General features: G+C 41.9%; 1 protein-coding gene across 6 annotated transcripts in view; it reads left to right on the forward strand.

Moving 5' to 3' along the window:
• The window catches only part of SCMH1 (Scm polycomb group protein homolog 1), a 114,289-nt gene that overhangs the window by 42,014 nt on the left and 49,518 nt on the right, over positions 1 to 22,757 (forward strand). For all 6 annotated transcript variants that reach the window (XR_003859217.1, XM_029620027.1, XM_029620022.1 and 3 more), the window contains exons 8-10: positions 13,292 to 13,533; positions 13,983 to 14,109; positions 15,682 to 15,882. Coding sequence is in view for 5 of the 6 variants with exons in the window: in XM_029620027.1 (XP_029475887.1) it covers positions 13,292 to 13,533; positions 13,983 to 14,109; positions 15,682 to 15,882 (570 nt within the window). In the remaining variant the exon portion in view is untranslated. The remainder of the gene's footprint in view (positions 1 to 13,291; positions 13,534 to 13,982; positions 14,110 to 15,681; positions 15,883 to 22,757) is intronic.

A 22,757-nucleotide genomic window follows, 5' to 3' on the forward strand; every position in this document is an offset into this window, starting at 1 on the left:
GAGACCATGAGCTGGGTGCAGTTTTGGTCACCCCATCTCAAAGGTGTAGCAGAACTAGAAAAGCTAAAGAGAAGGGCAACAAAAGTAATGAGTATGAAATGACACCCTTGTGGGGAAAGGTTTAACAGACTGGGGCTTTTCAACTTGGGGAAGATCCAGCTAAGAGAAGATATGAAGATACTTTTATAGAATTTAGTGTGGCACAAATAAACGGGGAAGTTATTTACTATTTCTAATAATCCTAGTAATAGGGAATGCTCCATGAAACTAATTGATGATACATTTAAAACAGTTTACAAAAGTGTTTGTTTTTCTTTCAGTCAGTGGTGTTTAAACTGTGGAATTTGTTGCTGGAGGATGTGATCAAGACTAGTATTATCGTGGATTTAAAAAACCTTGTTTGGAGAAGTTTCTGGAGGTCCAAGTATTAATTAGCCAGGCAGGCTTACTGCTGGGAGTGAACAATAGGGAATGGATCTCCCCATTAAGATCTGTTGGGCACTTCCTCCAAGTTGCAGGGGCAAGAACTTGGGCTATACAGGCCACTGATTTAACATTTTATGTTCTATGACATCGACATTTTCTTTAAAATGATGATAGTGCTTTGGGAGGAATGTACATGGAAATATGGGGAGAGCTGCAAATGTTTACTTAAAAATCCATAATTTATAAGCTAGAGTTGTGTGAAAGGGAATTAAAAGGTGGTATAAACAAGTAAAACGGCACTTTTCCCTTATTTCCTTGCAGTAAATGTTATCTTCATGTCTTTAGGAAAAGCTGATTTTACGGATAGCCGTGAGCATATCAAGGAAGGTTGCTGTGCTTTTGTGCCTTTGCTAATCCAGCTATTGTTTGCTAATGCAAAATAGGGGTAGCGTGCATGAATTACTGTATAAGATTGTCACTGTCTGGAGGTTTGACCCATGATGTATGTGAGATAAGACCATTATTGCATTAGTCTTGTTTAACAGCCAGAAACACTCTCAGCAGCACCTTTTCAAATACAAGGTAGGGTCCAGTATTTAAGTTACCCTGTTGCTGGAATTTAAAGCAGTTTGAATGCTATTGGTATTTGGAATTTCCCACCTTCGGCTAGAAGCCATGAGGTATCCAGGTTGGTGTCAGCAGGCCACAAATTCCAAGAAACTAAGTTGGTGCTGATGGATTTGGTGGTTGTCTGATACTTTCCAGCTAGATGATAAATATCAACAGTACCTGAATGTAATCTGCTTTGAAGTGCTGAAAAGTGGAATAATAAAAAGAAAATGAGGGACAAATAAAGTATGAGCAAGGAACACCGCAGGTTATGGGGTATCCAATTTGGTACCAGCAGGCTACAATTTCCCAGAAACCCAGCTGGGTTGGTGTTGGCTAGGTATTATTAAGCAAGGCCATTGGGACTTAAGCAGCTGGATGTTTGGGCAGTGGCCTCGCTGGTTTTGGAGTCTTCCTGGATTGTTGAAGGGCTTGAGGATGAGATTTGATGGGGGGGGGGGGGAGAGAGATTAGGTGTTGGATTGGGTATGGGGACGTTTATTCTTATTTGCCCAGAATTGCGGACAGACAGATGACAAAATATGACTTGGATAAGGAGCAGTATTGTACGAGTAGCCTAGCTTCTGTTGCTGGCAGTTATATCCTTTGATGTGCTCTTTAAGAAAAAGCATGACTTTCTATGTATTTGGACTCTGTATTTGTGGTCTTTATCTCATAGAATAAGAAGCCAGATTTTGTATGATCTTTGGGGTTTTTTTTCCCCCACTACTTATATTGCTGGTTTTTATACATTGTTAGAATATGAAGACGAGTGAATGCAGGTTTTGATATGCTCTTGTGGAAAGGGTGTGGGGTAAGGGGCAGTGATTAGCTTGGAATGTTTGTATAATGTCCCATATAATTCTTGTTTTAATATGGTAAATAAGAATCTGGCATCACTATGTCAATTGCCATGTTTATTGTAAAAATATCAATAAAACAGATTAAACATAATGGGCAGACTAAATGGGTCATTGCTCTCTTCCTGCCATTATCTACTATATTACTCAATTGAAAATAAGCTTTGTCCAGTTATGGTGAGGTAACTTTCAGTAGGGTGACCTGCTTATCTTTTTATGTTCTTATATCTTTCCACTGTAATGTTCTTCCTACAATAACACATCATCCTGTGGCTGCAGCCTTGCAATCTGTTGCATGCAGGGGAAGAATGCCTTGGAGCAGATTACTCAGGTCTGCATGTATACTGCTGTAGTCTGGAACTTCTCAGGCTCCAAGCTTTTCAGCTAGCAGAAGGTCAGGATATTAACCTTTTTAAATGCCTTAGTTCTCTTCCCTAAGGTTTAATATTCCTCACAGTTGGTTTCTGGTGTGGATCAGATTTTCTTTGTTATGGGGCAGTCCATTTTATACATTTTATGGTGCAGTTTTTGAGGACTGGAGTTTCTTCCTTGGCATCAGACCAACTGGTGGAGGCAAACCTGGAACCCTGTCCAGGGGATAAGGTAGAAGGAGCCAAGAGAGAATACAGCAGTTATAAAATATGCCCTGGCAAGAATTGACTCGATATAGACAGACAGTGACTGGTTCCTAGCAGAGCCCCCAGCTTATGGTAACATATGACACTGTTACCATAAGCCTCCTGCCCCAGGTATGGGTGGTGCCAGACACTAATAATACCTTAGTTTATATTTTATTAGTAGACTGACTGTTTAGTGGTTTGTACCTCTTGCCTGCCTCGGCAGGTTACAAACAATTGAAATAAAAAAAATATATTAAATTATACACTAAAAAAAATTCACACATCACTGTCTGTCTCTGTCTTTGGGGTCTGAACTTGAAATTAGCAGTGCCTCATCTTCTGGGACAACTTGCAGGGTTCCCCAACAGATCTGCTCATCTCCAGTCTCCTATATCTCCAGTCAGATAAAGGTTGGGTTTTTTTTTTTTGTTTTAGCAAGCAGCCCTCAGATCAGGGAAGAGGCTTGCCAACAGCCAGTAAACTTCTGTGGATAACAAGGAAGTGATATGTCCTGCTTCTCTTTCTCTCTCTACCACCAAGGGGCTGATGCAATACAGTGCGCTCAGCTGAGCGCACACTATAACCTGCAGTTGGACATGGGTTGTATAGGCGCTAATTAATCCCCTTATGCAATAAGGGGATTAGCGTCTCTACTACACGCTTCTAACGCGGAATGAATCTAATAGCGCTCATCACATGCAAATGCATGTGAATGAGGCTATTAGGCATTTACTCCAGATGCAAAAAAAAAAATGTCTAGGACACACATTTAGTGATCAGAAATTAACGTTTGCCTGGAGCAGGCGTTAATAGCTGAGCGCTCCTTAAACCAGTACAGAAAAGAAGAAAAAACTGCCTCCTACTTAATATCGTTGTGATATTAAGCAGGAAGAAAAACAAAATTAAAGTAAAAAAAAACCCAAAAAGCACCAGCAGTCGGGTGCAGGAAACAGACGCTCAACTGACAAGCATCCGTTTCCTGAACCCCCTGGCTGGGCGACATTTAGGAAAACCAACGCAGATAAACTCTGTGTCTGTTTACCTAACCGGCAGACCGCTGATGCCAATCGGGTTCTCATTAGCAAGGAAGTGCTAGGGGCGCGCAAGCGACCCCCTAATTTAAATATTGCAAGGCGACCCCAAGGAAGGGTGCCTGGGGGCACGTTAAGAAAGCGGGTGCTGACTGTTCAGCGCCCACTTTCTGCGCATATTTATTGCATCGGCCCCCAACTGTACAGCTAGGATTTAGTCTATCACTAACTCTTGCTCAGTTAAGTAAATACATATAAATGGTAATGTACAAATCCATTATATGTATTTATGATTTTATATTTGATTTATGTATGTCCTGTTGTGTTAAGTCACATTTATTATTTGTGTATTGTAGCCCCTGAGGCAGTCCCATTGTGTGGGCGAAACTCGGCCTGAGTCGGGCGTTTTATTTGATGAGCGTGTCTCCAAAATAAAAGATTCTAAAGGGACATTTGGCATCTAATCCATTTTATTGCCCTCACGGCTTTCTTAGATCGCCTATCCTCTTGTTTTATCAACCCTGAAAGCATATGTAATACTGACTCCTAGAATTAAACTCTTTAATTCTCCTTGTAGCAGGTTTTTGTTGTGGTGGAAAAAAAAAATCTATATGTAGCAATGTATACTAGAGATGTGTATCTTTTTTTTTTTTTTTTTTTTTCGTTTTGTGGTTCAGTTTGGGTCCCCCATGGGTAATTTTTTTTTTTTTTGTTTTTTTCTGGAGTTCCGGATTTTTTTTTTTTTGTGGTTCCCAAATATCGTATTAGTGCGCAATAACGGGAGTTAGTACACACTAACACAAAATACGAATTTTTCTGAAATTTCAGAAAAATTTCCTTTGTTTCAGAGAGCTCCCGAACCATGACAAATTAGACAATTTCGACGAAATTGTCTAATTTGTTTAAACAAATGCACATCTCTAGTGTATACATATTTGTTTTTGGTGCGTTTTGTATGATTAGTTACAATGTTCTGCTCCTTGACTATGCTGGGGCTCTGTCTGCTAGATAGCTAGGGAAAGTTTTTCTTGTTTCCATGGGAATATTGTCAATGACCTGGGCGGCCAAGCCAGCCGTTGCACTCTTTATAGAGTCTGTCAGATTTCCAAGCAGAGACTTGGTGCTGAAAGGGGCCTCCACTCTGCCGCCTTTGAGACTGAAAAAGTTTGGGTATGGGGGGAGGACATATGTCAGCAGATAAAAGCCAGAATAGCACGAAACCACTGCTTTTTACTCCTTGCTTGCTTTGTTTTTGTTTCTGGGATGCTTCATAAAAGAGGAAGATGATTTTTCTTTAAAGTTTTGGCGAAGAGACAAAAGGTAGAGTACAGAAGGTTCTACGCTGCTGTCTTTTTTTTTTTTTTTTTAAGTTGAACATCTTTGAGATGAAGGCTGATGTTTATTGTTACGTGGGCGCACAGCAAGTTATAGTAAATGCTTTTTCTTTTAGCAAACTCCTGCACTTTAGCACTTTATTCTTCTGTTAATGCTTTCAGTGCCTAGAGCAGAGTTTTAAGTGTTGGGTTTCAACGATGACAGCAATGGAGGAGGACACGGGTGGCTAGTTGTGGCAGAGATGGATGTTAGCAAGTGTGCAAGTGCTGGGGATACAGCATGCAGGGCAATAAGAATCTGGATTTACTTTAAGAAGATTATTTTTTATTTTCTTAGCATGTTCAATGAACTTCCAAATATTGCAATCCCTCTAATCTGTTTTGTGATTAGAACAGAATCTGTACACGTCTGGAGGGCTCCACTTTACCTCTAAAACTCACTACAGTGAGAGATGGAGAATAAAATCTGATGGGATCTGAAGGCCTTTGTGCACCTGATATTCATTTATTCTTAGCCGGGTGAGCCTCCTTATGATTAAGCACTGGATAGTCCTGGTCTCCTAGAATCCACCAGTATTGTCTCTGATTTCCAGTTTAGAGCATAGAGAGGCAATCTGTACCCTGCTCTGATGTAAGACGAATTTTAAACATGGTCTATCTTCTGTTTATTATCCTTTGTACAAGATCTCCCTTTAATCCTTCCTATTCAGCTCTCACACAGGAATACTTATGCATGGCATTGCCTTTTCTTTTCACTTCCTCCCATGCAGCTCTTGTAAGGGAGTTACACTGTATTCTCCTTTCACCTCAGGAAGACACTAAGTATATTTTCCCTACTTCAGTGACTTTCAGTGTCTGAGCAAAATGCTGTTCTTGAATGGTGACTAAATGTCACTATAAGAGCAGTGCTTTGGTTTCATTTTGGGCCTGAGTGCTGCTTCGGTAGCACCCCAGCCCTAGCTTAAGTTGGGAATGGAACCCACATCTCCAGTTTGGCAACCAGTAGCCCAGAAGGCCTCACACAGTGATTAAAACCATGCGGAAGATCCTTAATGACAATGCAATGCAGCTGATTCTACTTCTAATCTCCTTTACTGTTCCAGCAGGTCATAAAGAGAGAAGATTAAAGAATAGAATGATGTGTGAAGACTTCATATACCTTTTCCCTATTATGGTAGTATGGTGGGCTGGGGAGCTGTGGGTATTTCTTGGCAGAGTATGGGGTACGTCACATGCAGAGCCTACATTGGTTTTGCTGAGCAATATGGGAACTTTTTGGCACTTTGCTACTCTATAATGACATTTAATAAACAGCTTGAAGGAATGTAACTCAACTGAAATAGAACTCTACATGACCCATTAAGGAAGAGGGGGTTTTGATTAATGTACCATAGCACTTTCCATCAGAAGTAGCCACCACTGCTTCTTAGGCAGGCAGTGCATCCAGGAGCTGCAGTCTAGCTTTGCAGAATACAGCTCTGTGAACACGTGTTTAGGACCCTTTGTTTTTCATATTCTGTCTGATTCTTCTAGTTTATCATAGATATAATGGAAGTTACTTTGCAACTGGAATCATCAATTAGAAATTTGTAAATAGATTGGGAATGGTTTGAGGCTTAACGCTGCACTACCAAATGGGTCCCCTAAATTGCAATCTCAAAGAAGCTGTATCTAGTATAGCCACAGAATAGTGCTGCAGTACTTAGTTCATATTATATTCCATGAACTTCTGGTGGCTCTTCGGCACAGTACAAGTATTGAGAAGAGTCAACTGAAGAGCTTAAGATCATTCCTTAGCATGCTGCAGCTTGAGAATGAAAATAATTCCTATCGAGTTGTGTGCAAAACAAACCCATGTGGAGACACTGTCCATGAGAAAATAGTGTTACATACTGGAGGTTATAAACAATGACTTATGAGTCCTGTTGGAAGAAATATAGAGGAAGGCCTGTATAATGGATTTCTGATGAGAGACAAATGGGAGCTGTGTGTTGCGTCCGTTGGTCCTCGATGGCTTTGCCCCGTTTGCCTCACCTTATTCACGGCTCCTCCCGCTTACCTTGGCAAGATGCCTACCGCTGCGTCTACAAGCCGACCTCGCTGGCGTCCCCGGCATGGCTATGGTGCAGCCTCCTGCCATTGCTCCTCCCAGGTACCTACTAGGGTACGCGCGTGCAACCCACGTCTTTGTACCACCCTTGGCGCGAACCTCGAGGGCATTCCCTTATGCTGATGTCATGCCATCCGGGTATATTACCTTCACTAATTTGCTAGCTCCCCGAGTTAGCAAGGACTCGAATTCGTTCTTGTCTACGTTACTCTGCCGCTTCCGTGCTGCTGCTGGAAGCTCTCTCTCTCTCTCTCTCTCTCTGCCCTTCGGGGTAAATGCTAACCTGGGTACCTGCTCCTCAAGGGCCCTCTGCTTTATTTCAGGTGCCTTACAGGGAACAGGTACTCGCTCCTCGAGGGCCTGCTCTCCCTGCCTCAGTACCTGACCTTCTACAACAGACCTGGTGGAATCGCATATCAACAGCAAACACCTAGTGAGTACTCTACTCTCAGTCTATCTCATCCACAGTATCTCCTCGCTGGGAGACCTGCTGCGGAACCTCCTGACGTCAAGGAGAGAAGGGCTCCCTCTGCCGAGGTCCCTGAGACTGCAACTACTAGACTGCCACCTCTGGTGGTTCTCTTCAAGTTGTCGGAATAGGCTCTATATAAAACCCTTTTCGCTGCACCATTATCTCATCCACACAATAAGATTCTAGAGCTTAGCTTGCTTCTGGGGTTCTATGGGTGGACTGAGGAGTATTTCTGAGAATGCAACCCCTGCAGGTTTTGGATTTGTCTGATCATAACACAGTAAACAATGACTGAAAATGACCAAATTGTCTTTAGTTGCAGTTCTTCCACTTTAGGTAGATGAGCAAATAAATTCCTGTACTCAACCCAATTCCAACTCCCTACCCATCATGACTTTACTTGAATTTTCAACCCCTTTTCCACCACTGCCCTATAGACCTAAGCATGCCCAGAATCTGTTAAAGCAGGGGTGTTAAAACCAGTCTTTTTTTTTTTTTTGGGAGGGGGGTGCTCCCTCCAACCAGCCAGTCTGGTTTTCAGGATATCTCTAATAAATATGCGTGAGATATATTTGCATGCACTACCTCCTATGCGTATTCATTGGCGATATTCTGAAAATCCAACTGGCTGGGGAGGGAGGGTCCCCGAGGATTGCTTTGAGCATCCCTGTCTTAAATTTTTGGCCTCTACTACCTTCTCTGATTAGGCTATTTCAGACCAACACTAAATCTAACATCCAGGTCCCCTTGCATGGTTAATTACCAAGAGGTCTAATAATCCACACAGTTACCAAAACTAACAAGGCCATTATCCAAAACATCTAGCCTCCTTGTGCTCATTGAAGTTTGGTTTTTAACCAAGTCACTCCATGCAAGTTACCCCAATGCAGTCCTGAAAATTCTGTTAGGGATGTAACTACCACTCTGTGCAGATTTCCCAAACTTTCTTGGAAGTTTGATGCGTTCATAGCATTGCTGTTAGGGCTATAACTGCCTTAAGTTACCCCTTAGATAACCTCATGGCCTATGGTGCTACTAGATCATGTATCCACTCTATTCCTTCACTCATTTCAAAAAATGATCTATGTCTAACCCTTAATTTTTTGAAGTCCGTTTACCATTTTAGTACCTCTAAATGTTTCAGGATGGCATTCCAAACATCTCTCAATCTTTCCATGAAAAAAATACTACTTGATGATCTGAGTCTACCCACTTGGAGCTTTGTAACATGACCCCTAGTTCTATAACTTCTTTTCCATTTTGCAAAAGGTACTTCTTTTGCATTAATACTTTTCAGAAGTTGCACTGCATGTTGGTTTTTTTTTTTCTGTCCTCTTAAATGTCTTGATCCCTCCCTCTCTCGTTCTTTCTCTCTCTTGGAAAGTGGACTCACACAAGTGGTGTTTGACATCAGCGCACGTCTCTAAAACAGTCTTCTCAGATGAGCCTGCATATTGGTTGAAAACCTGTGTGAACTTGCAGGAATGTCCCTGACTCCAGGGGAGGCAGTTGGATTGGATGTGTTTCAGGAATTCTTAGTTAATTTATAAACTGTTACTTTCAGAGAATAGTTCCCAGAGACAATCTCCGTCGCATTCATTCAACTCTGATCAGGGAGCCATTATGAACAGCCTGCAGCACTTTCCATTTTTTTTCTGCTGAATAGTAAAGTGACACACTGGCTTGAAAAAGACCTACTGGGACATCAAAACGGAAGGTGATTCTTATAGGCGCAGTCATGCGCATACATTTGGAAGGCGTAGCCTAATGATTGCCTTGGGGAGAATATTTCATAGACAGTTTGTATTTATTCTGCAGCAACTGTGTAGAAAATGTAGAGGTGAATATTCAGTGATGGGGCAAGCAGCAAATTTTGTCTTTGGAAAGTTATGTGCATAACTTGTGCCAGATGTTCAGTGGGACTTGTGAGCACAAGGGTCCCACTGAATATACTCTGATAAAATTAGTACTATTATTTTTCTGACCAGTCAATGCATGTAACTACCTGAATGGTGCAGAATATGAACTCCTGCTGGGTAAAGTTAAGTCCCATTCTGGGATGCCTTATTTTGTCCAGATAAGTTGTGTACAAAACACTGTGCGCACAAAATTTATGCACTTTGATGGAGGGAGGAAATATTTAAAACTTGGCTTTTGTGTTCCTAACTCCAAGTTTACGCGCACAAAAGTTTTTGAATATTGATCTCGTGATGTTTAACTCTTCAACTCAACAGAAATGAGCGGTAACTTGGAGAGCCTCATGTAGGTAGCCTCTAGGTTTCATTTTTACAAAGTGGCTCATATTGCTGAAGGCTACTTTTGTGTGCTGCAGTAAAAAACAATACTGTGCAGCTTTTTGAGTGACTGCAGGGGCTTTAGCAGCTGCTTCAGCAGAACATCTGAAACTGGGCAGAATGTTCTTTTGTATGGCTAAGCCAAACATTGGCCTTAATTAAAGTTGTATATTAAGGTTTGATGGTCAACTTGATATCCAGACTACCGGTAGCTGGGTGGATTTGATTGGCGGGTTTGATGATATACTGTTGCATTTTGTGATGCATATTTTAGATTATGCATATTATGTATATTATATATTATACTATTGCTACTATGCATATTCTGAGTAATTTTCAGCAGCTTGTGTATGGCTAAAGTCTTTAGCCAGCAAATACAGGGTGAATGGAGAGACACTGCCAAATGACAGTTAAAAATAAATAAATAAATAAAAAATGTATCAAATTGAATCTAGATGAGATTTATAAGGGGATTTGTGCAAAAATATTTATTCTTAAATTGTTGCTATTTACAGGATGGGATGGAGTATGTATGGTTTTGAGCCCAAATTTTCAAAGTGAATTTATACACATCTCTGCTTTTAAAATTCCTGATTTGTGCTGGTATGCATGTACACATGCATGCAACGAGTTTAATCTGCTCTCGAGCCAGTGTAACTTTGTGTATGTTTATGCACATACTTTTGAAAATTCAGTGTGCGCTCATAAATGCTTTTTCCATCTCCAGCTTTGTGAGTGTGGTGAAAAGTATATGTGCACTTTCCTTGCACAACCCTTGGGATAATTCTAAAATTCTGATTTTTACATGCATAAACTAGGGTTTATATGCATAAAGGGGCAGATTTTAATACCTAGGCGCGGGCGTAGATTTGTGTGCGCAACCCGGCGCGCACAAATCTACGCCCGCGCCGAGCCATAGGGGAGCCCCGATGGCTTTCCCTGTTCCCTCCCAGCCCTACCTAAAAAAAAACAAAACAAAAAAAACCCAACCGTAACCTTTGTTTTGCAAGTTGCGCCTGCCTCTGGGCATGTATAGGTTGCACACGCTGGCTGAGTGCCGGCGTGCAATCCCCCTGCCTAGAGACCCTATGGAGTCCTTTGTCCACACCCTCTGGACCGCCCACACCCCACCCCTTTTTTCAAGCCCCGGGACATATGCGCGTCGCTGGGCCTATGCAAAATAGGCTCGGCGCACATAACCCCCCTATGCGTGTAAATCCAGTTGGATTTACGCGCATAGGGCTTTTAAAATCTGCCTTAAATTCTTTTGAAAATTAACCCCAATTTGATGGATTTTTATTATGCATTTGTGTATTTTGTGACAACCACTTTGTGTCAAGAGTTTGCAATATGACTTATTGACTGTACATCTTTGCAGATTTGGAAGGGGGCTCAAGGTTCTGCAGCACAGTGGTTCTCGTGTACCTCTAGGGCCATAAAAATTCATCATTCCCCCAAAAAACTGCTGTATTTACATATCCTTGTGAGATTTGGGCCTGTTTTTCAATTGGCATTTAACTGTTAAATAACAAGCATACATGCCAAATATTGACATTGCATAAATCAAACTGAGTCTAGCAGGAAGTGACAGTGGTACAGTAGAGCCAGCAGTGCTGAGGTAACTGGAGGACATATTTCTTATGGTGCTTTGTATCTTCCTGACAAATTGGTTCCAGTATGAAGCTTGTGGGAGAAATGGAGGAAACTGTGGTGGGAGGAAATAGGGGGAAAATCAGCAGCCAAGGCTATGCAAACAGTGTGAAACCAGCGCCAGGCTTAGATAAAGATATAAATGATAGAGATCTAATAAATGAAATCAAGATACATCAAGTCAACATGTTCTAGAGTTAACTGAAGCATTTTTCACTAATATACAACTCTCTTTACAATAATCAGTAGCTATCTGTTTCTGTCCACAGAACTCGTTTGTTTTCTTCTCTAAATTTGTATTTAGCAGGTTTTTTCAATCATTCTTCAAACTCTGTTATCTTGCAGACAAGGTCAAATGAGATGCAGGTTTATTAGTCTGGTGGACCCTAATAGGCTGCTGTGCTGTTCATAAACTGTTTTCTCTCTTTTTTTTCCTAAATGTTTTTCACTCAATAATATAAGCTTACAAATATGAAAGTTCTTGAACATATACACAGTTACACCAAAGTACTTAAAAACTGATCCACCTAATGCTTCCTAAAATAATTACATACCTGGAGCCAAAAAAGTCCCTCAAAAAATTTTAACACCAGTGTATGAGATAATGTTTATCTGTAGCATAAATATTCTTAGAATGCTTTTTTTTTTTTTTTTTTAAATAAGCTTTAGGTATGTACATTCATTACATCTGTTCTCACAGGACAAGCAGGATGATAGTCCTCACATATGGGTGACATCATCAGGATGGAGCCCAATCACGGAACACTTTTGTCAAAGTTTCTAGAACTTTGACTGGCACCTACTGGGCATGCCCAGCATGGCACCAACCCTGCATCCAGCAGGGGTCCCCCTTCAGTCTCTTTTTTTTTTTTCTGTGCAGCAGTAGCCATGCGGGTTAAGGAGCTCTCTAGAGATTAAGAACATAAGAACATGCCATACTGGGTCAGACTAAGGGTCCATCAAACCCAGCATCCTGTTTCCAACAGTGGCCAATCCAGGTCATAAGAACCTGGCAAGTACCCAAAAACTAAGTCTATTCCATGTTACCATTGCTAATGGCAGTGGCTATTCTCTAAGTGAACTTAATAGCAGGTAATGGACTTCTCCTCCAAGAACTTAACCAATCCTTTCTTAAACACAGCTATACTAACTGCACTAACCACATCCCCTGGCAACAAATTCCAGAGTTTAATTGTGCGTTGAGTGAAAAAAACTTTCTCCAATTAGTTTTAAATGTGCCGCATGCTAACTTCATGGAGTGCCCCCTAGTCATTCTACTATCCGAAAGAGTAAATAACCAATTCACATCTACCTATTCTAGACCTCTCATGATCTTAAAGACCTCTATCATGTCCCCCCTCAGCCATCTCTTCTCCAAGCTGAAAAGTCCTAACCTCTTCAGCCTTTCCTCATAGGGGAGTTGTTCCATCCCCTTTATCATTTTGGTTGCCCTTCTCTGTACCTTCTCCATCGCAACTATATCTTTTTTGAGATGCGGCGACCAGAATTGCTCACAGTATTCCAGGTGCGGTCTCACCATGGAGCGATATAGAGGCATTATGACATTTTCCGTTTTATTAACCATTCCCTTTCTAATAATTCCCAACATTCTGTTTGCTTTTTTGACTGCCGCAGCACACTGAACTGACTATTTCAATGTGTTATCCACTATGACGCCTGATTCCTTGATACGTATGCAGTGCTTTAAAGAGCTTTGATTTGGATTTTGTATATAACAGCCGATTATATCCATATAGTTGATGTATATTTTACAGTTTTTATGTAGGACATTTCTGTTGTCAGCACCTCTGGCCCAGCTGCTTTCAATATTGCATTTAAGAGCACACTGATAAATGCCTTTGTTTTTGTGTTTTCTTTATTACAGTTGTGATTCCAAAGAGCCCCATTCCTCCTCCTGATATGAACTCAGAGAAGTTCAGCATGAATGGTAGCACCAAGTCTCTTCTGGGGCACCCTCCTGGGCAACGGGGGCGCAAACCAGGCAGGAAACGAGGCCGAACTCCCAAGGCACTTCTGCATCACGTGATGACCACTGCTGCTTCTGCCTCTAAGTCAGTGGAGCCTTTGAAATTCCCAAAGAAAAGGGGCCCCAAGCCTGGCAGTAAGGTTGGTGAAAGACTTGGGGATGAGTGAAACGAGAATTAGATTGGCAAATGCTAGGCATGAGAGGAGCAGTATGGTTGGCTAATGTAGAAATCATAGGCTTATTGCTAATTTAGTTCTGTCACCTGAGTTAGTAGGTATTTCCTGGGTAGTTACACTATTGCCTGCACAGGATGAGGGATCGCCAGCTTACTAATGATGGAAGATGCATGCCTCACAAAATGGCATTATCATTGAGATGTAGAAGAGCCTACCTCGTTCTATGTGTGAGATCCCTATACCACTAGTTGTACCCTGGGATTGATTCATCAGACATGCGTGTTTGCGCTGATAGACCCAGGCTGGATCTGTTCAGTGCCTCTGCTCATTCCTCATAGCTCTTCCCTGATTATGATATTCCTTTCGGGCACTTCTTCACTTGGGTAACACATGCTTGCGATCCTTCTCTGCAGCGGAAACCTCGGGCTTTGCTGAATGCTGTGCCCACTTCACCAACCACCAGCACACCCGAACCAGATACCAGTACTGTGCCACAGGATGCTGCAACGATCCCCAGTGCGGCAATGCAGGCCCCCACAGGTAAAGGGGCATTGCATGATATATCCCCAGCATAAAAATACAGGCTCCAATAGGTAAGATAGCATTATGGCACAGTATATCCTCAGCATATCATTAAAGGCCCCCCCATAGATAGCTCCAGGCATTGACTACTGGAGAAGAGAGATTTTTGAAATCTACAAACTCCTCCATTCGATTTGTTTTTTAATATATCTTTTTTGTGGCATTATAAATAACAATTACATGTCAGCCCCACAGGAATCTGGCATCAGTCTCTGTGGTTTTGTAGATAGAAAAACCATGCCATTCCCTTCCAGTAGTCTCTGTTTTCTGCATCTTTACCGTCTTAGTTGTCTGCCTCGTGACAGAGCCATACATATAGCCATGAGTTCTTTGAATGTGCCTCATGCTTATTTGCATTTTCTTCTCTCTTGCTCTCTCTCGTCCCATGCTTTTTTTGAATTCAGATAAGCTTAGAAAGATGACAGGAAAGCTTAATCGTCACAATCTTGATTTTTTTTTCTCTCTTAATCCTCAGATCACTGTCATGCTTGTTTGCCTTTCGGAAGTTGATTGTAAAGCAGATTGATAAGCGTGTTACATATGTGCCTGTGTAATAATCTATGTATCCTTGATATATTTATGTTTAGCAGGACAATTACATGCCCTGAAATTCACAGAGAACTTTTTATTTTACATTTATAGACTGCTTTCCTTGAGCAAAGTCGCATTTTAGAGACATTGTGACCCCATTGTTCCGTTCATGCAGGCCATAACCTCTTTAGGGAAGGGACCCCAAAGAGGTTATGTTGATGAACTATAAGTTGTGCCATGTATTACTTATGGGCATCTCTCTTGAAAATTATAAAATGTGCATTTGGGAGTATATATAGCAATGTTCCTAGACAAGGATACAGCTGTGGTGCATAAGTTTCTTACAGTAGGCTTGAGCTTTAACTGCATTATCTAACTGCCTTGGAAGATACTATTTGACTTCATTGTGTCATGCATATGGCACACTGCTGGAAGAGCAAGATTATATACAAATGTACAAACTAAGTAATACTGTTTAAATTATAAATAAAGTATAAGCTACCACTGTTCAAATACTATACAGTTGTATTAGCAAGAACCGCTAATCTCTCTGCTCTTACTAAATTTGAATGCACCATATTGTTTGTAATGTCACAAATGACATGAAACAGGCTGCATGAACAATCAGATCCTGCACATGGCTTCAGCAGGGATACAGCTTAATGAATTTCTAAAACAATGACTTGATAGTAATTTATTTAACAGATTTATTGTTCACCTTTCCCTTTCAGCTCAAGGTACAGTACAGCAGCAATAAAAATAGCAATCAATAAAACAGTCTGTGATTAAGGGTGACTGCTTGCCATGTAGTCTTCTAAAATATTTTCCAGGAAATGCAGAGTACACAGTCTTCTAATATTTGCTGTAGTTAAATGATGGTTAGTGAAAATATATGTGTAATCATTCCTATAGGTCTGAAAATTGGCCCCAATAAAATGCTGTCAAATAGAAAAGCAAGCTATAGGTACTCAGGGGTATTTGGTGCTGTTTTCCCTGCAGTCTGCGTTTACCTGAATAAAAGTGGGAACACTGGGCCACACCTTGACAAAAAGAAAGTGCAGCAGCTGCCAGATCATTTTGGCCCCGCTCGAGCATCTGTTGTTCTTCAGCAGGCTGTGCAGGCATGTATCGACTGTGCGTACCACCAGAAAACGGTCTTCTCCTTCCTCAAACATGGCCATGGTGGAGAAGTCATTTCAGGTAAGAGTTAAACCTCTGCCAAGTGCCAGTCAACACTGTATTTCAATGCCAAATGCTAGCTGACTTGCAAGTTCCTTGGTAGCAGATTTTCATCATACCTTTTAACTACAAATCGGGATTCAGGAGGTATAAATCTCACCAGCCAAACCTGCAACTTTTAAAGCCTTATCTTGCTTAAAATTCCCGAAAGTCTATTGCATGTTCTGATCATTGTGGGCTGTAGCCTAGAATAAACCTGAAGAGGCAAGAGTAGAATGCTTCAATAGGAAACATACATTCTGATTGACTGAGTACTCGGACAATAGATCATTGGAAGAAATGGGATAACAGGCACATGTACAGAGCATTTTACTTCTGGTTCAAATCTGAGTCAGGTGATCAGGGCTTACTAAAAGCCATTGTGAAATGAATTTATGGTCTCAAGGGAGAGACTTGTTTGCGTCCTTCATAAGAGGCAGAAGGGAGGTGTAACTGGTAAGACTGTGTATGATGAGATCCCGATGAAAGCCAAATGAGAACGCGCAAGGAAGAGTTCTTTCAGTGAAGGATGAACACACTTATTTTGACTTAGGTCAGCTCTGTCTCTATAGACTAGCACAAAAAAATAATCTAACATTTTTCAGATTTGATTGTGCACAATCAATTGTAGCAAAAAAATCAGTGCTCGAGGGCATCATGCAATACAAGGTATGGAACAATTTATTATCCGTAGTACCAAACATTTAGCATAAAAGCACTCCAGACAATAGAACAAAAATATTGAAACTCCAGATGTGAAACTAGGATTCTACACCTCTTAAACCTCCAAAGCACAAAACAGAATCTTATGTAGCTTTAGCTGTGAAAGTAGGTCACAGATGGACAGGCATTCTTTCTTTACTTTTGTAGAAGAATGCCTAAAAAAGGAGGTAATACTGCTTTTGTATAGGTCATAGATAAAGACCCCTCCTGGAATGCATTCAGTTCTGGAGGCCACACCTTTGTAAGGATATTGAAAGGATAGAAGCAGCTGCGAGGAGAACTACCGAAATCATGCAGGGCCTCCCACACAAACTCTACAGAGAGAGACTTAATGATTTAAATGCAGACTTCAATACTGTACACTGCTCTGTGCAATTCAAGACTCAAAATTTGTCTAAAAATGAAAAGAAATAAGGTTCAAAAATAAACATTTTAGAAGAAAAACTCAAGGGAATGCTGGAGAGAGGGAGGGTCACAAAAAATGTGAAGAACCACTTATACAGAAGAATAGTGGATGCCTGGAATTGCCTACCAGCAGAGGTGGTAGTTACCGAAACAGTGACAGGATTCAAGCGCAACTGGAATAGAGCTGTGGTACAGACATGGAAGAGGGGAAGACCAGAGACCAAAAAGGATCTGCAGTGACACAAGTAGGCAGATTTGGTGGGCCTATAGGTCATCTGCTGGCAACTACCATGTTCTTGGGTTGGCATTCCAAAGAGTGCGGTGAAAGATGTAATTCAGACCACTAGGCTGTTGGACCTATTGAATACTGCAGGCGTTTAGGTCAGGTAATGGGTGTGATAGTCACTTGTGAAACCATGGAACTGGGCTGTGGAAGCCTTGCCACCAGGCTACAGGGTATTTGTAACAATGTAGTAGAAAACCATAATTGCCAGAAATACAGGATTTTGCTAGTTATGAAAGTTCACTAAAACAGCTCCCAAGATTCCAACTTACTTGAAATAATTGCTTGTATGCCCTTGTTTGTTTTCCAGTTCCAAATGCTATAGTTGGGTGCCATTTTTTTTCTTGCAGGTATCAACATGCTTGGAGCCTTGCATTCAAACTACACATAAATCATGTGCCCAACATATATACAGTTTAGGAAAAATAAAACTATACAGAGGGGGAACAGAGGAAACTATACATGAAAAACATACACATTTTTTGTCTCTCCCCCCCCCCCCCCCCCTCCCCCACATCCATTCTAACTCAGCTGGCAAGGGTGTTCATAGTATGACTTACATTCTCCCCAGACTTTTTCATACTTAAAAAAAAAAAAATTTGCCCTTCAAATCAAACCAAACCATAGGGTTTTTTTTAGATCTGTGATATTTCAGGTTTGATCCAGCCATGAGGCCAAGGTAGGTGCAGATTTCCAAAAGGTCGCAATAGTGAAATGTGCCGCTAAAAGCAACTGTCCCACCAATTTGCAAGATTTTACTGGCACCAAAGAATTATCCCATTTCCCCAGTGACCCCAATAGCTGCTGAACATGTAAAACAGTACTAGTGGCAGCAATTTCTTGTGTGATTAGAGACCAAAATTGTTGAACTACAGAACAGAATCACCACAGATGAATGAGTGAACCCACTTTACCGCACTCCCTCCAGCACGCAGAGCAAGCAACTGGAAGGAACCTGGAATAAGATAAAGGGGTGTGGTAGGTCCTATGAAGCAAACAGGACCATAAGTTCCATTCATCTTGCACATATAAGTGATACGATGTGCAGAGGTCAAAATTTTCCAGGTTTTAGAATCAAGGGCCATACCTAAATCCGCATTCCAAGCATCAAGCAGCTTTTGGGAGGTAACCTTTCCAAACTTATCGGCCAATATACCTCAGTAAATGACTGCTATTCCTTTTCTCATAGATCCCTCAGCAGTTATAAAGGCTTCTAAACCATTCAGTGAATGAACAGGCTGTGCCAGGTTTAGATGACTTTCCAGAGCTCACCTCAATTGAAAATAAAAGCTCAGGAACCTTGATCAAGCTCATAATCATTCTGAAGCTCACTAAAATCTAGAAAACCAGTCTCATTACACAGCTGGGCTACATATAATAACCCCTTGTCAAGCCATTCACATACCATTGGCGCAAATGTATGACCAGAGATACCAGGATTTGCATAAATTGGGGAGAAGGAAACAGAGTCCCACAATCCTTACCCAGGAGTTTATTCACCTGTCTCTAGACAGGCTAGCTCTACAAGTCCTATGGCTATACACGGAGTCAGGAAGCAAGAATAGCAAAACAGCTAGGTTAGCCAAATCTGCCTGCTCATACTCCAGGGTCATCCAAGAGTCCAGATGATAACCAAACACTGCTTTCAAACAGACTAATCATGCAGCCCAGTAGTAAATATGGAGGTTCAGTGTGCATGCTCGGCATGAGAGATAAATTGTCACAGAACACGCAGAAACAAATATTGCAAAAACAAAACTTAGTTTACTAAATGTTGTGAACATATGGATAATAAATCAGCAAAGTAATATCAACATTAAATACAGTATCACAGTAAGCTGTACATAAATCAATACAGGTAAATAGGAGATAGAAATAAACATTAAAGAACGAACACTTCCCTTATTACGCCCTCCTCATATAAGCCAGCATTCGAAGGAAATCCAAAGGACTTTTATGGGCCGGAGACTCTGAAAAAGAACCAGCTATTCGTGCTCTGTTCCCTCAGCTCATCCAATTAGAATAAGCAAATGCTATGCTTTATATATCTCTCTGCAAGTTAGGTATTTCAAAGGCATTTCAGTATCAGTTCTTTGATCTTCCATTTGGTAAAAGACATCAATTGTTATAACTCTATCTGCTCATTGATATTTGTGTTAGTCTTTAGCATTTGATCTTCCCAGGTGATAAAGAAATACCAAATGTTATCGCACATTGGTGCCAGGAAGTCTCAGGAATGAGGGAATAAATGGTAATAGTATCATGCCTTTGTACAGTCTTTGAACTTAAATTATATGCAAAATATTGATTCATACTTATCAGTCATTGGAGTCTGTTCTGACCCATAGCTGTCTATTCACGTTACAAAGTCTTCCGGAGATCTATCTAGCTTGCTTAAAATTATCCTTACACATTCGACAATACCATTCTCCCCCCTAGCTCTTGGGCAGCCATAGCTGACTAACCGAATTCTAGCAGGGCATCGGCGCCATGTAAATTTAATAGAACTACGCAGTTCACTAAAAACCTGCGCTGGAATGAGGGTACATGCTGGAATCTATATAACAGCTTAGGCAAAATATTCATCTTTAACACACTTATTCTGCCCACCCAAAAAAACAGTAAGATGATCCCAGTCCAACATATCCTGCTTAATTTTACTGATTAACCTGGCATAGTTTTTCATTCAAGTCTTTAAACAAATTAGGGACATAACCAAATACTTAAAATCTTCCCTAACTTGGTGGAAAATTGAGACAGTCTGGCAGAGCCACTCTAAACCCCAAGAGGCAGAGCTCTGATTTATCTAAACTAATTTTGTATCCTGACAGGGAAGCATAAGAGGCCAATAAATCAAGAAGAGTCGGGCCTGAGAATTGCAGGGTAGGCATATCAAAACGTCATCAGTGTAAAGGGTTATCTTATGCGCCAAACCCCCCCATCCCACCTTTATTCCATGGATATGAGTGCACCTGTACCGCTGCCACTAAAGTTTCCATGGCCACGTCAAAAAGCAAGGGTGACATGGGCACCCCTGTCTAGATCCCCGAGCAATAGGGATAAAGGAAGACAGTACCCCATTAACCAAAAGCCTCGCTCTTGGCCTTTCATACATGGCCAAAACTCAAAAAACAAATCTATCTGTAATACCAACATGAGTCAGGAGTTCAAATAAAAATGCCCAAGACAGTCTAGCAAGGGCCTTTTCCATGTCAAGGGAAAGTATTACACCAGAGTCATCTTTTCTATGAGCCATAGAAATATTAAACAGTCACCTAGTGCTAGATATAGACACCTTACCTTTAACAAAACCAGTTTGGTCCCTATGTATCAGGGCGGGGAGGACCTGCTCCTACCTCAACTGTAATACTTTAGCCAATATTTTAATGACAGAGTTGAAAAGAAATATTGGCTGATAAGCCCCACAATCTGATGCATCTTTCCCCTGTTTATAAATCAGAGTGATTGTAACATCAGCCATTTCCCCTAATGACCCACTCCTCAAACCTGCTACATTAAAAAGTGGGAGAAGAAATGGACCAACCTTCAGGCTAAACTTTTTAAAGAAGTCAATAGCATAACCATCAGGACCCGGGCACTTACCACCAGGGGAGGGCCTTAATTGCAGTTTCCTAGTGTATTGCCAGATGGATTCAGGACCAATGGGTTTATGCTCCCCTGCTAGCAGATGGAGACTGAGTCAGGTTTCAAAACTGATGTCACCCTAGATACAAACCTGCAGTGACTTCAGCCCTTTAGCATTTCTCCGTCTCCAGCAGATGTGGACTTGCTTTCCCTATAGGGATCACTGTACCTTTTGGAAGAAGAAATTCTACTGTTAAATTGGAGAAAGATTGAGCCCCGTTCTCCTGTGCTGATACCAAAAGGTCCCTCCCCTAGTTGAGAATTCTTGAGGTGATTTCTGAGATCCTCAGAAGTGTGCCTTGGTCCAGTAGCTGGTTTCCAGTGTGGACTTTGCTGCTGAAGCAGCTGAAAGGCAGCGGGTACAGGAAGCAGAGTGCGGCAGTGACGGCCAAAGCCCTCTCCCCCCCGCAGCTGGAGACCATATCTGTACTCAGCTGGTAAGTGCTGAGCCCAGGTAAGTCTAAAAAAATATATATTTTCTACCGATTCAGAGATGTTGGAGGGGTTTTGGTAAGACTTCCTCTGGTCTCTGTGCTCGGCGCCCAGTACCAATGTAATTCCCGATCATGTTAGGGTAAGGAGAAGTGGGGCTTCCCCAGTGGGGAAGGCCTCGCTGTAGGCTTGATAGGCTGCGGCGGCGCGGCATTTTTGTGCCTGTATTGCCCACCACAGAGCTTCGGTATGCACAGTGCTCATAATGTCTCGCGTGTACATACGCGCACTTACTAGGCACAGAATACAAGTAAAACCGGATGCCCGGGATGGGCATGCGCCTCGCTGTGGCTCATGTAGGCGCCCAAAAGCTATGCACATAATATTTTAAGCATGAGCTGGCCGGCAAGCCCTCCCTCTCCAGTCCTATCGGCAGAACTTGAGGCATGCCTTGACTCACCAAGGGTATCCCTGGCAAGGACCCGGACAGCACGGAAAAAGATGAGGATCCAGATTCCTTGGAAGATGGGGAAATTCCCCCGGTTTAGAACCATATCAGACTATGTTATGGTTTTTCTATAGAGATGAATTGCCAGTCCTGGTTTTCCAGACCCTGAAGATGCTGGCAGTTCCTGGGGCAGACTCTATGATGGAACCAAAGAAGAATCTCATTCTGATTTCCCTATGGAATGCCTCTTGCTATTTTCCAGTACTGGAAGCCATACAGGAGTTGATTGACCTGGAATGGGATGCCCCAGAAGCAAGTTTTAAAGGTGGACAAGCGTGGAAGCTCTGTATCCACTGGATCTGGCTGCAAGAAAATGTTTGCATTTTCCTAAAGTGAATGCCCTGGTCTGTGCTGTCTCTAAGTGAACAACTATCCCAGTGGAAGGAGGAGCAGCCTTAAAGGCACACAATAGGCAGATGGAGTCCATCCTTAAACAGGACTTTAACGCAAAAGCAATGACCTTACAGATTGCATTTTGTTGTGCCCTGGTAGCTCGTTTGTGCCTGCTCCTCTCTCGGGAGGTGGGTGACTTGGGGGTGAATTTCAGAGTGGTTATGGAACCTGCCACCTCCTTTTTAGCTGACATGGGCTTGGACCTAGGCCGTACCTTGGCCAGAGGAGTGGCCTCACTAGTGGCAGAGAGAACACAGCTATGGCTGCCGACTTGGTCAGCAGACGAAACCTCTAAGGCAAATCTCACAAAGATGCCTTTTAAGGGATCTCTCCTCTTCGGAAGCAAATTGGAAAAGCTGGCCAGTAAATGGGGCGAATCTCCAGTACCCCAGCTACCAGAAGATAAGAGAAAACAATTAGTGCCCCTCACCCATGAGGGGTCTATCAGGGGCTCCCAACGTTTTCACC

Source organism: Rhinatrema bivittatum, chromosome 11 (genome assembly GCF_901001135.1).
Source record: "Rhinatrema bivittatum chromosome 11, aRhiBiv1.1, whole genome shotgun sequence".
NCBI lineage: Eukaryota > Metazoa > Chordata > Amphibia > Gymnophiona > Rhinatrematidae > Rhinatrema > Rhinatrema bivittatum.